The sequence below is a fragment of the Coccinella septempunctata genome, chromosome X (assembly GCF_907165205.1).
Source record: "Coccinella septempunctata chromosome X, icCocSept1.1, whole genome shotgun sequence".
Lineage (NCBI taxonomy): Eukaryota > Metazoa > Arthropoda > Insecta > Coleoptera > Coccinellidae > Coccinella > Coccinella septempunctata.
This window is the reverse complement of record NC_058198.1, coordinates 11,187,374-11,202,009: the sequence shown is the minus strand read 5'-3', so window position 1 is coordinate 11,202,009 and position 14,636 is coordinate 11,187,374. Positions and strand designations below refer to the sequence as shown.

The window sequence follows — 14,636 nt, the reverse complement described above, 5'->3', positions numbered from 1 at the left end:
ATACGCCTCCCATTATTCGATACTTTCTGTATATAACACCCCTTCATTCATTCAGTATTTGAACGATACGATAGTGAGAACTCTAATGAATTGATTGTAGAGAAACCTATCAAGTATTAGGTCACCCTACTGGGGTGAGTGGGTTTGTTCTGTTTTACGAGTTCCTCTGAACTTCTACATGGTGAGTTTTTGACTTGACTTAATTTAACAAGTAGGCTCAAATGAAAAACTTTTTCCATCAGCCATTTATTCACATTTGGATGTGTTGAAAACATAGTGGCTGTTGAAATTCAATAGAAACCTCACTGTTCTTCCTCTTTCCGATAACGAGACTCTAAATCGAGAAAAAATTAACAAATTTTACAGAAAAATAAAAAACGTTGCGAAATTTTCAAGGCTCCTTCCTATCCGAGGTCTTCGAGACAATGCAACTGGAACTCTTACAACTCATAAATCAGAGTTGGCAAAAAAAATTGACCTGGACCAGCTTCTAACCCCGAACCCTCACTCTAATGAACGGTATCTGGAGGGGGTCATTTATGTGTTTAATCGGCGTTCGAAAATTACATTGAACCATATCAAATTTTTCGGACATGTCAACGAATAAGAATGAATCTTCGAACTTGAAAAAACATTGGCAGAAATTGATTCTTTTTCCATGCATATAAATCACGAGTCATGGGATTCACAGAGTTGGGTTTTGACACATGACTGTTTTCCTTGGACCCAGTATACCTCTACCGCATGGCACGTGCGTAATGAGCAGATGGTTTAGCGGTCATTTCGCAGAGGCGGATTTAGGAGGGGCTTTTCAATAAGAATAGAGTTAATGTCTAGAAGTATTGCCATTTTTTTCATAAACAACTACTTATATGTGCCGAGAGGTATAATGGGCAGAAATATACAAGGTGTTCAAGAATGAATGGATATAACACCGAGCTGTTGAGAGCTTTGTAAAATAAATTAAGAATGAGAAGCCCCAAAACTCGTTATCCAGATAATGAACGACTTTTGTGGTATAAAAGACCTTTTTGTTCCTTTCATTCTATGTATTGTGAAACTTTCACTATGGGTACCTACTCATCACATATCACATCAAAATAAGTGTATCTCCCAAGTGGAAATGTAATTTTTTTAAAGTATTTGCCACACTGCTTTTGTTCTGGTATAGTTTAATTAGTAAAAGAAGCAGGTATATTATTGCGTTCGATAAAATCAAGAAATTTTGTTTGTCGGCTTTCGAACAATCTATAGTTACTTCGAATATCCGTTGAAAGGAGGATTTCAAAGATTCATTTACTAAATTTGCCGATTTCTCTGTGCTTATAATTTGATAATTTGAAATGATTACAAAAAAAAGAAGAAGAAATACGTGAAGAATTTCTTGTCGTTATTTTAGAAAATAGTATTTCATGTAGATTCACAATTTCCCAAATTATATCTTTTTTATCTCTCTTGAATTCTGTGCAAATGCACTCTTGAATGAGAACGTTATTATATTCATAAACCGATTGAACTATATTGGATTATTCAATTCGCGATTGGTAGATTGGATTGCATATTCTCCTGGTCCTGTCCTGTGATTTACGTCATAAACTACGTCGGCCGAGGAAGTGGTCAATAAATATGGTCATGGATAGTTTCTATATGAAATTTCATCGTTGGAATTACCAAACGAACCGTGAACAAAATTGTAAAAAGTATCATTATGTCGTACGTAGTACAACTTGAAAGAAGCAGTCTAGCTGAAGTAAGAATAGCACTTACACTGGCTTCTTATGTCTCGGGAACCATATTTTACCCCCGGCACCATTTGTCTGGATTAGATGCTTGGATAAAAATAATGATTTCGTGTAGTTGGTCCTGTAATAATAAACCTGCGTTTGTGAAATTGAAAATTTAGGAATTAAACTTGAAAGAAAACTGGGGAAAGCGTAAAGTAGGGAGTTTAGGCGCACTTGTTCGAATTCATAATCAGGATGGTCACCCATCCAGGTACTGACCTCGCCCAAAGCTGCGAATGTTCCAATATTTCTAAGAATATAAATCTGGCCCAGTTGAAAGTCATTACTTGTATATAAAATAGTTATTTGAAAGTTTTGGCAGAATTTAAGCGTCATCTGACGAATGGTTTCTGAGATACAGAATAATTTTTTTTTCCATCTCTAGTAGATTTTGCACTATTTATAAGAAGCAGTTGCTGCCTTACGAATAATATTGAAATAACGCAAATGAAGTTGCTTCTGGCAATAAGTACAAGAAATACTCACGCGTTACACTAACAATTTTCAATTGATTTCCCAGTGTTTCAGATATTGAGAAAGAAAAAACCTATAAAAAGTTTCAGGAAGCATGTATATACAGTTCCCAAATTATCCTTCAAATTGATATTCAAAAAATTAACTGTTGGGAATAGAGTTTCAGCACAAAATAGAATTTTCAACATTCACATTACTCGAAAACATGAATTATAGAAGTATCGATATGGGACTTTAATGTTGAAATACGAAACCATTTTCTTGCTCATCAGAATTCGAAGAACATCACTTTCGTTGTTCATTTAAAAACATACAATTGCTTTCTCATCTAGCATAGTTGACGTTTTAAATGAAGAAGCGTTTAATCGTTTTTTCATGCTCCTCTGGAATGGACAGTAAATCACAACCAATTACTCTCTTCCTTATTTCATCGTCAATCACAGCTACTCCAGCTTTGAATTAATTAAAGGATATTCTGTTCACCAACTCGGAGTTGTAGGCGTAGACCATCTGTTTAATGGGCCTTTATCTATACCACTGTTGTTTTTTCTTCAAATTAATTTTCTATAGAATATACGGATGAATTTCAACCGGATATTTCAAGTTACGAGTATAGAGTGGGCAAAAATCGATGGGATTGTAAAAGGTCAAATGGATGTCCCATTTTCTATCTCGAATTTCATAAGCTGGATAATGGCCAAAATCGCATCCTCCTTTCTTCTTTGTTTTCAAGTGAAAACTCATTTTTCCCCTGTTTAAGTTGGTGCTCGTTAAGTCTTAGTCATATCGGAAAAACAAATGTTACATTTTAGAGACACATTTTTATGTAGAATTCAGTGGCTTAGTCAAAGATTTATTGCAGTGATTTTTTTTATATTACTAAGACTTCACCAGACACTCCCAAGGCGTATTTATATTGCTCAGCTCACACTGTGGGTCGCTGCCTTATATTGACTTTCCCAAGCCCATGAAAGGCTTAAGGTCCAACAGATGTTAACCTGGCACCCACTGGAGAAGTTGATGATATCTGGCCAGTTGATGATATTACCGCATTCCCATGTCAGCAGAGAACCCTGGATAATCCAGGACCCATTGTGCTATAGATATGCAGAGACGCTTTAGTTATCAACCTCTATAAGAACATTGTTGGCGATACGTCAAATTGCAACAATTACAGGGACATCTCGTTGCTTGGTGTGGCCGGTAAAATTCTCTCGAAAATTATGGCTAGTCGTCTGATTCCACTCTTAGAAAAGCTATTGCCTGAATCCCAGTGCGGCAGGTACGGTGGACCTATTTCTACACTGCGACAGCTGCAAGAGAACAACAATCAAGGATCTATACAGCCTATATCGATTTAAGTAAGTCCTTCGACTCGGGGCCTGTTCCGATATTGCTGGTTTTACTGGCCCGCAATCGAATAACAATAGAACTCGAACGACTGGGCCAATGGGCATCGTCTCTGAAATACTGACAGTACTGTTCAGAAATATCGGAACAGACGGTATGTGAATCAGAGAGCTCTATGGAAAATCATGGGACGCCTTGGAGTACCCGAAAAATTCTTAGCAGTGTGTAGAAGCCCCCATACCAACAACACCGCTAGAATACAGCATAATGGGTCTACAACCGACCATTTCTTAACCAACTCTGGAATAAAACAAGGCTGCGTGTTAGCGCCTTTACTGTTCAATATTTTCGCCATAGCTGTCTCGATAATTGCTGACATATGACTGTAAGAGGTGTTGGAATAAGATTCGGATTTGATGAAGGCCTTTTTAACCTGAAGCGCCTCAGAGCAAAAACCCGTACAAAGTTTCATCACGGAACTTCAATATGCAGACGACTGCGCACTTATCGCTAGCAGCTCAGAAGATCTACAGATAATGCTGGACACCTATAAACATATATACGAAGCTTTAGGCCTTAGACTCAATATTGACAAAACCAAAACCCTGGTAAGTCCGCCAGAAAACCTTCAAACAGATATCAGCTTGGAGGATGAAACTGTAGAACAGGTCGAGCAGTTCAAATACTTGGGAAGCTTCATAAATACTAGGGCTAACCTGGATACGAAAATACACAACCGTATCAATTCAGCGTTACGGGCATTCTAGAAGCTAAAGGACAGTGTTTCAAAATCACGACCACAATCTGTGGACCAAGACAGCTGTTTACAAAGCAGTGGTTCTCCCAACACTTCTTTACGGAAGCGTAAGCTGGACTCCCTACAGGCGACACTTTTAACAGATTGAAGAAATGCAACAACGTCATATAAGACAAATAATGCACATCAGATGGTTCCACAAAGTTTAAAATGCAGAAGTCTTGCAACGCGCGAGTTGTATAACAATTGAGACTCAAGTAACGAGGGACCGACTAAGATAGAGCTGCCACATTCTGACAATGCAAGACACAAGACTCCCCAAAATAGCTCTGTATGGCGAATTCATAGAGGGAGCTCGGATACCAGCAGAACAGTATAAGCGGTTCAAGGATATACTGCATCAATCCTAAAATCAGTTAATGCCAATCATAACTGGGAACCACTAGCGTTAGACAGATCACAGAGGAGGTCTTTGGTCCACAGCTATAATAGAGACAGAGTGTGGAAGGATCTGTAGGTCACGGTTGGGTCTCTTCAGTCACAGGAGGGAACACTGTCGCATGTAACTCTAAGCACCGATAGTCTTTTTAGTCTTATTGTACATTTATTCTCGATAACGAGATATGTTCTTTTTAATACGCCCTTGAGCACAAGTGTAGACAACTATTATTTTTGCCACCTAAGTATCTCATGACCAAGGCCATAGAGCTACAGATATCCAAACATATCCCAATGCCTGCTCCTCGTTCTGATTTTGATCCATCGGTATACCAAATGGATGACTTCTTGTCGAATTGATTCACAAAGTTCATTGCAGTGAGACGGTCGCTAATCAACGTTTCAAAGGGTATTTATTAATCAAATATAGTGCATCCCAGAGTTTTGCCCGGTTGTTCGAATCAAGTTGATCCAATATATATGTCCTATCCAGTTTCCAGGAGGCTGATTTTCATTCCTTCCAGTAGAGCTCATTACTGTGGAAGTTGAATAACTAGCACCCTAACTAGGTGACAATGGAATTGCTGTGTATAATCACAGTACCATTTCAGGCCATGTCTTTCCAAGGGTTTCTTGCAGGCCATAATAGCCGCTGTAGCTTCGGAAAAAGTTTCATCTTTATGCTCTTACCTAAAGAATCCAAGGGGTTTTTCATTTATTTGCACCAATAATTGAAGGGGTGCTTGTGCTGGTCCCACCTTCCTTTTATGGTCTGTCAGAGGGGTATGGGACGGGGGGCTGCGCTCTTCTCAGTTGGACCCTGTGAGACGCAGTGCCATCCCAAGGAATCGCGGTACCTTCATACTGACCTTAGTTCCTAGTTTTCCCTATTTGCCTGGTTACGGGGCCAGCTAGTCATAGTTTGGTTGAACATATGATCGTCCAGTGCCAGCACGAAGAGGTGCTGTTCACAGTCTTGGCATAATGCCCTGCCAATTACCCAGAGATGGTCGGTTTTGGACCCTGACGTACATTTCTGACAGATGGGCAGCGCAGGTTCCGGACCAACAAAAGCAACAGGAAATGTAGATGAGTTTTCTAGGGTCGTAGTTGCTTCTGCCATCTAATATTACCACCCTAGGTGTTTGCACTCAGTGGAAAATTCAAAGACAGGCCATTAAGGACATGAGATCTAAGATTTCTTCTTCTGGTAAAGGGATTGGCGGTTACTTCTTTCTCCTAACACCATTAGTGGTCATCGACATATGCCTGGGCATTGAAACAACCTGCCGAAAACCTTTTCAAAAAACCATCCAGGACCAAGCTCCACGGTCCACAGCAAGGGTGAAAGTTATTGAAAACCTTAAAAATCTCCTTGATACGTATACGCAGAAATATTCTAACCCATTTTAGACATATGCCGATCAAACTAGCTTGCACCTTCATGTTGCCAACTTCCTTATTATCCATTAACAATGTGGCTATTAGGCGATCGCAAAGGCTCTTCATCTGCTTCTTCATCCTGCTGTTGTAATATTCAGCATCGTCACGCCCCGATCTTTTCCCAAGTTCCAAAACGTGAGCATTTGAATAGAACTCCTTAATGACGCGTGAAAAGAATAGGTGTAGGTACATGGGATTTTACAGGCAATAAGCAACTCGCGGAAATCTCATTATTGTATTCTGGGAGAAAAAGAGCACAGGAAAAAAATGTTGAAGCCTTGCTATTGAAAAAATTTTTTCACTGATACAGGCTTATTACTTTCGTTAACAATTTTGAATCGAAAAAAAAATTGTTGTGTTCTTATGCGACTTCAGGACGTTGTTGGTTTGAAACCCGTTCATACCATAAGCTTTCATTTATATAATTAGTAGTTAAGCGTTAAGTGAAAGGGTAAAGTTTGAAAGGACACTCAGTGATGATAAACTAATGAGTATGCTTCGCAGAATTTTCGTAATTATTCATGGTAATGTAAATTGGCTCTCTGAAATATTCACGTTTTACGTTTTAGATGCAAAAAAAAAATCGTTGGTCTGCTTTCCTTTCTTTTCCTCAGAAAAAATCTTGAAAACTGAGGAGTTGAACATGAACAAAACTTGAGATATAAGAGTTTTTCTTGAACATTTTTATGGGATTTCGTTCCCAACATCTGAAACACAAGGTATAACAATTAATGGATATACAAAGTCTCAATGGGTAGTTGAAATTTGAAAGGTGATTCCTTGCCAAAAAAATACATATGTATAAAAAATTTTTCAGCAGAACTTGCTCTGATGCAGCCTCCTACAGACGAAACCTGAAAACCAATCTCAATTTTTTTCTTAGAAACCAGAAAGCGGACTGAAATGAAATTGAGCAGATTTTCTTTGGGAACGAGAAAGCAATATTGGTGTAGTGTTTCCTTATAAAGTCAGCATGATATCCGCCTACTAGAATGAATTTGAGTTCGGACTTCAAAATGAATAAGGCATTAAAAATTAATAAAAAATGGTTTATAGTCTAAAATCCATTATTATTTGAAAACAATTTATTTTTGTTGTTTTGTTTATTTTTTATAAACCTTTTCTTAGTATGAATTCCACTATGGGCTTTCAAGAAGTTATTAAAAATTAATTTTTCAATTATAATAATAATAAGAAAAAAGTTTCTTGCGAATCAAATTTTTGGTTTGGATTTTTCTACCTCTTTCAATTATAGGGGAACAGCACCAAAATTTTTATTAGATTGCCTTCTCGCTGCCATAGGGTGTCTGCTAAATTTCATTCCAGTCAGTGTTCTAGTTTCTAAAAAAAAATTGCTTTTCAGGTGGCTTCTAAGCAAGGACTGCTTAACAAAATTATATGAAAGACCCACACTTTTTTTGAATGGAATCACCCCTTTTTTCGCAACTATTCATTTACACCCTGTATATGATATAGCAAATAAAATGAAAAGGAAAACAAGACAACATGCACAATATTATGAATGCGTGCTTATCCAAGAATGTAATGGACGAAAAGAATGATGTGGAGTATATTTTGATTTCAAATTGTTAAACCAATGTGTTACCAATTTCTTATTATAGTGTTTTAAAGCTCCTAGAAGCCTATATCATCTGAGATACAGATCAACAGTTAATTTTTTTCCCTAATAAGGATATGACCCGAAGAATCGATCATTAACGCCTTCATCCGTGTTATTTCGAAATTTAAAAAAAAAATGTTGGGTCAAGACGGGACAATCACTTCCTTCACCAACATGTGCGACCGAACTATAGTGAAAGTGCGCTATTCTGGTCTACAACAAGAAAGGATAAGAGTTGTGTGTTCAACTAGGAGACAACAAATGAGCCGATTTGTCACTGTCACGGATCCAAACAAGCCGAGTCAGTCAAGGAAACATGTGACTATAATAAGGTACATTTTAACAATTTGCTATGATGGCTTCCGATAATGTTATGTAATAGTTATTCCACATATTGATCATTTTTTGGAGATATGTTATGGCAGTTGTTGTTGTTAGCCAAACGTATTTTGAATCACCCAGTGTATCACAGAAATAATGAACGTTCGAACATTGACTACAGTGCTAGTCAGCAAAAAAAGCATCGCTCCAAACCATTGGTCAGCGATTTTACGCGTATACAGGGTGTTCCATTACAAATTCTCCATATAGTAACTGAAGAAACACCAAATACGTAGATTGAACCTGAAACACTTGAATAAAATGTTCCTCCTTACCTATAGATAAAAAGTGTTTTATTACAAATATTCTAAAATGATTTTAGCTCATTCGTTTTTAACACCTTCCTGTTCTTTCTTCGAACAAGTAAATTTTATAACTGAGTATTAACTGGCATAGTTAAAAATCCTGTGGAATGGATGTTGTTGATAGATTAGATATTTCAAACATTACACATGCTGAAATAATTATTGCGTTAGTGGCTTAGATTCTAAAAGGGGGAAAAAAGAAAGTTTTAATCCCTACAGCACACCTCTGGTAATCGATGAAAATCATCTTCTTGAAGTATCCTAACATGTGTGAACTGTTTGCGACGTTCGAACAGAAAATATTGGAAGGCGTAAAAACAATGAGCTAAAATAATTTTAGAATTTTTAAACCCTCTGTATCTTAGTTGAGGCGGAATAATCAAATGAAGGATATTTTCATATGATCGTGAAATTTTCAGTGAATCAATGGTTCTGTAAAATACTCGGGATTTCATTTGGTTGGTTCTGCGTATTCTGTATTACTTGTAGTATAAAAATTCAATTCGTTATCAACATTTTGGATTTGAAACAGGTTCAGTAGGTGTTTGCTCAGCTAAAGTAATGAAAAAAAAAATTCCCTGCTAGAACTACGAGAAAATATCCATTTCAGCAAATACATTCATCATATCATAGAAGACATTTTCATCTTCACCACTTCACTTTTTACTTTCTTATCACATAAGGCTTGATTGGAAACTAATTAAATCGCAATAAAAAATCTGATAGCATAATTGAAAGGTAATTTTCACTACTGAATGATTTTCACTCAAACAGAATATATCGTGTTTTTTCTTTATTGGTGATTTACTGAAGCGAAGAAATTAATAAGCCTTTATGAGAGAAAGCACGGAATTATTTAGTACTTATATGTATGCAAATCAAATTGAATTTGTAAACTAATTTAACTACCAGTCATTATTATCTGGGGGCGTTGCAGGTTTTGATCCTGTGACAAACGTTATATGAACATTATTCATATGAATAAACACTGAAATTTCAGACGCTAGCTCAATATCATCATTCATTATTTATTTCCAAACATCCTTACATATTCTTACATATACAAGGACCTACAGGAGGCACGAATGCCCGTACATAGGTTGGCCCTGAAAACTAAAAAAGAAATTGAACTTAGGTATACCTGCCCAGATTCAAAAAAGAAATAATTTTACAATGGTAGTGGTTTAGCTATTGAATACTCATATTGAGAAAAATTTTAACTAAAATTTCATAGCAAAGGTATAATATCAGCCATTAGAACCACAAACTTTTCATTGTTGTGCTACAATAAGATCAATTTCCCACCTTAGTCAACATACATATCTTTAACAATATTTTTCAAATTTTTGAAAAGCACTTTTTTACTGACACTTGAATTTTTTAAATTCATTGGCAATTCATTAAAATAATTATATGCATAATATCTATATAACTTCTTTGACCATTTTTAGAAATTTTTTTGGTAAGGATATATTTTTAGACCTAGTTTTATTTGTATTATTCAAATAACAATTTTTTAATTCATTATACATGAAGATAATGGATCTCAACACAAAATAGTTTCTCAGGTCAAGTGGTCTGTCTATATACCTATATACTTTTTGTATACATTTGGTCGATACTCAATAAAAAATCGCATTTTAAAAAGAGTGATTAAAATTTTATAGAGAGGGATGTTTATTCAATATCCATAAGAACAAAATAATAAAAAATTGAAATCCATTCAATCGTTTTCGAATTATCCAACTCGTCAATAAAATTATTTAATGGATTATTCTTCTTTATATCCGTAAGGATATCGACTCTCATTTTCTCATTTCATTCGTCTGAAAATTTCACATGATTTCATTGTCATTAAAGTTGAGTATTACTTAAACGAATGAATAAATAAACTTTTTTTGATGTTGAGAAAAAGTAATCTGTCTAATGATGCATCCTACGATTCCACCCACCTATTCAAATTCCAATCGTTGCTTTGCATTGCCAATGCTTGAAATGATATGATGTTTTTTCTCAGAAAATTCTTTTCACAAAACTAGAAGAATTTGATTGTTGGTGCGAGTTTTCGAAGTTATGTTTAATAAAAAACATTGTATATATGTACTTCGGGTTTTATTCTCTTTCAGTTGGATGTATCGTATTTGAAAAACCCTTTTTGAGCCTGATAATAATTCCTTTCGTTTCTAGCAGGTTCAGGAAAATTGTAGGAAGTTGCAATCATGGAACAATTTTCCTGGATGTTCCTTTATAACTCTGAAGGAATATGCATGTTATCAAGATTTGTTTTCAGCATGAATAAAAATATTTTTACCATTTTTGGATTGATAGAAATCCATAGTACACTTACGAAATGTCATATAAATTCCAACCCCCCAATGACTAATTCAATAATTTAATAAATATCAATAATTAAATAAATTATGAAAAAAATACATGGACGAACCAATAAGCGATAAAAAATGTTTGCATTTTCTAATATTGAGGAACTTATTATAATTCCCAAAATATTCAAAAGAGGGAAAGTGAATATTCTTCTGAATAATTCATAATGATGCTAAAAGATGAACATTATGCAACGGTCCGGAATCAGCATATTCGAGATCAATTAATAATTCAAGAGTTGATACATCAGGTCATTCTGAAGGTGTAATAGCTGTAGCCACCTGTCATTGGTATCTTTACGTCATCGGTTACGGAGTAACAAGTTTGATTGTGTGAGAGGACGTGCCTGAGACCACTCGGTGTGTTCTTGTTCTTGGCATTTGGTACAGCAGATGGAAGAAAGTGAACGCGAAATATATCAGGTCCACATTCAGCCAATCGACTCGAATGGGGAATTCTGATAATGATGAAAAAAAATTTAGAGCTGCTCTTTTGAACTGGTTTTTTGATCTGACCGTAAGGGAGGACCTAGCAAACTTATTCGAGAAACATCTGTCAGTGTGCGGATATTGAGGAACTCCAAAATAATCCAATGGTGCTTTTCTTGTAGTAGCAACCGATAAAACATTATCCCCTTTTTGTTTCGCCAAAATTATTATTTTTTTCCTTTGAATCTTATTAAGGCCTGAAACACAAAGAATTAAATTAAAAGTACAAAGTTTCAAACCAATTGTCAGAAGAAATTTTGTGAGCAATGTTTCCTAACCATTGAAGCAATATAAATGAAGTTTATATGAGACTCTTCAGAAATATTCTCTTGAAGGCTTCTCATTACTTAGATATTTTTGGTTAAAAAGAAATTTTGTGAAATCACAAAAACACAGATTGACTTCATGTGTCTACCTTCCTTTGTTGAATGATTTCTTATGAATAGAAATAGAAGAGGCGTAAAACAAACGCCTTAAAAATCCGATAGGAGGAAGTCAATAATCATCATGAGTAATCAGACAGTTCTTTGGAATAACGGAGGGATTTCCCCAAACGTTAACGATGTTAGCAATAAGCCGAAATTGACGTAGAAATGTTGATGATTCCTTGTCAATTTTTGGTATTATTTTGAGTAAATTATTGAAGGTCACTATACAGGGTGTTCATCAAGTGGGACACAAATTTTTCCCATTTTTCAGTAAGAAAGATGTAGGTGAATTAGGGGATTTAATTTCATAATTCGTAGGAGGCCTTATAAAAAGTGATTATAATGTAAGGCACGTAGAAATTCGTATAAAAATGCTCAAACAGGTCAATTCACGTGAATCTACGATGGTTACATGGTAGATGAGTTTTTTCGAATGGCAATCCTTCTTTTTGTGCCAGAAATAGCCAGAATGTGATGAATTATCTGGAATAAAAGACACAATTATTTCAAATGAGCATGTAAAAAAAGGCATGTGTCGGATAACACCTCAAAAATATCAATCCCTCCTAAAGTGTATGTCATTCACATAAAAAAGTAAAAATAAGAATTCCTTGGTTTGTACGTTCCATCCCTATAATAGAAAGATGTTGATAAAAACCCTTCAATGACAAAATCATTCCCAGCAACAAAAGATCTAACCATTTCTGGCACTAAAAGTTAGGGTTGTTACTAAAAAAATCTAAACTGTTAAAATGTTACCAAAGTTCCTTGTCGGAAAGGTGGTCGTAGAAATATAGTTTATAAATATCTACCATCCATATTATCTCGTCAGAACAGCTGAGTACTTTTCTGCAGTTTATGTTAATATTGTGTGAAGGAAAAATTTCTCACTGTACTGTAAAGATCATAATTTCATTTGAATTCTAAAAAGACAATTTTTTTTTAATATTCCGGAAGTCGCTGGTTTCCGGTTCAATTTTGAATTAAGCAATCACCTGTATATGTAGCTCCAAAATCATTCAGCTACAGTATATTCCCATCAATTATTTTGTCTCTGATTCTAACCATAAAATGTGCGATATTTCTTGTGCGAATAGAAATGGAAAATTTCATGAAACCGGTTTGGTTATACTATATTGGACTCTCGTATGAAATTTCCGAAAATTAATGAAGACCCCCAAGGTCACAATTGGCAGATTACATTGAGTATTTCCTTTCAACATCTACACTAATGAGAATTATTTGCCTGTATCATTATTGTGATGACTCACATGTCAATTACTTTTTAATTGGTTCACTTGCATCCTCTATTGTTATGGCGTGAAGTTTCCCTTTTTTCCCAGAATCGACTAACTTGCATGAATAACACTTTTCCTTATGTAAACGGAGAATATTTTCCTTTTAAAGTTGATTTCTGAATTCGAGGATGAACCTATTTGGCGCATCAAAAAACTGCATTTTCATGGTTTCATGGTCATACCGGTTTTGTCATTATTACAATTATGTAGATTTTTTTATGTATCTATTTGTAATGTACCTACGTAGCCGAAGGAATTTAATCGATGACCTTTGAAAAGTTAGTCCAAAAAACAGATGTTATTGTTCGTTCTTTTTTTAATGTTGATTGACACAAGTCTGAGAACTGAGAACAGAATTAACAAACAGTAAAAACAAAGTAAAATGAAATCGAAAACGCTGTTTCATACATAAATCTTTCATTTTTTTAAATGTTTTGTGTTTTTATTGTTTATTTTATTCTGTTTGTCTTTGTTCGGGGTAATTTGATGATTTTCGATTTATCAACTGATTTTTATGGTCTTGAATTGATGTTGACTCAATGGTCGCTTTATAATTCGTTGGAAGTACTCTTTATGCATGAGTCTTTTGTAGTATTTGTGTGGACATACACCCACATGCTTAGTTAACAGTTGATATTGAAATTAACATTTACAATACTTTTATCAAACACCACATTCTACCGTTATGAGGAAAGTGGCCATTTTATTCCAAGCAAATGAATAATTAATTTCAGGATAGAAATTTATAAAAAGTATTACGGTTTTTCATTCCGATGAATGCGAGAAATCAAACATCCCCTAAATTTCCTTCTTGACAGCTATCTTTGTAGTACTTTCCACTTCTTCTCTCACCTAGATTGTGATAGTGTAGTAAGAAACTATCATACTGTTGGTACTTGATATTGATAGAGTCAAGTCATTGACAGTAATACTCCTTTGTTTCATGGTGCTATTGGTCAATTTTTTTTATTTGTGGACGATAATACGCCACCCCATCGTGCAAGAATTGCTGATGAAGCTCTGGACATCCATGGTATTCCGCATTTGGCCCTGCCTTCTCGGTCGCCAGACCTCAATCCTATTGACAGCTTGGGATCAGCTACAAAGAGCTTTTAATTCTCCTCATCCACCTATACATACACTTCAAGAAGTCGGCTATTTCAACAACCTGATTGAGAGTATGCAAAAGTCTTGTCTGGCTGTCGTTGATGGTCGAGGAGGCCATACTTTACTGAACTTTTTTAAAAATTTTTTGAGTGAATTGATTTTGTAGTATACATACTGAAAAAAAACTTCCTTCACTTTTGTGGAGCAGTATAAATTTTCTTTAGGTTGAAAACTGTTTTGACGATTGGATCATTGGTTAGCGTATAAATACGAGGCCACTCAAGAAGCAATACAATTAAGAGGAATAATACATGTTACGTCATTCATTGACTATGTTCTGTCATTCATTGACCGATTGGTACTTTTTCGACGCACTAGTA

General features: G+C 35.3%; 1 protein-coding gene across 4 annotated transcripts in view; it reads left to right on the top strand.

Annotated features, from left to right (window-relative positions):
- The window catches only part of LOC123321275 (IQ motif and SEC7 domain-containing protein 1), a 54,427-nt gene that overhangs the window by 14,893 nt on the left and 24,898 nt on the right, over positions 1-14,636 (top strand). Inside the window, exon 2 of one of the 4 annotated variants that reach the window (XM_044908724.1) lies at positions 7,879-8,199. The exons of 1 other annotated variant lie outside the window; for it this stretch is intronic. In XM_044908724.1, the coding sequence (XP_044764659.1) occupies positions 8,003-8,199 (197 nt within the window). In that variant the 5' untranslated portion in view covers positions 7,879-8,002. Of the gene's footprint in view, positions 1-41; positions 182-7,878; positions 8,200-14,636 lie in introns of those variants that run through there. 2 more of the 4 variants (XM_044908723.1, XM_044908727.1) reach the window with 2 other exon arrangements.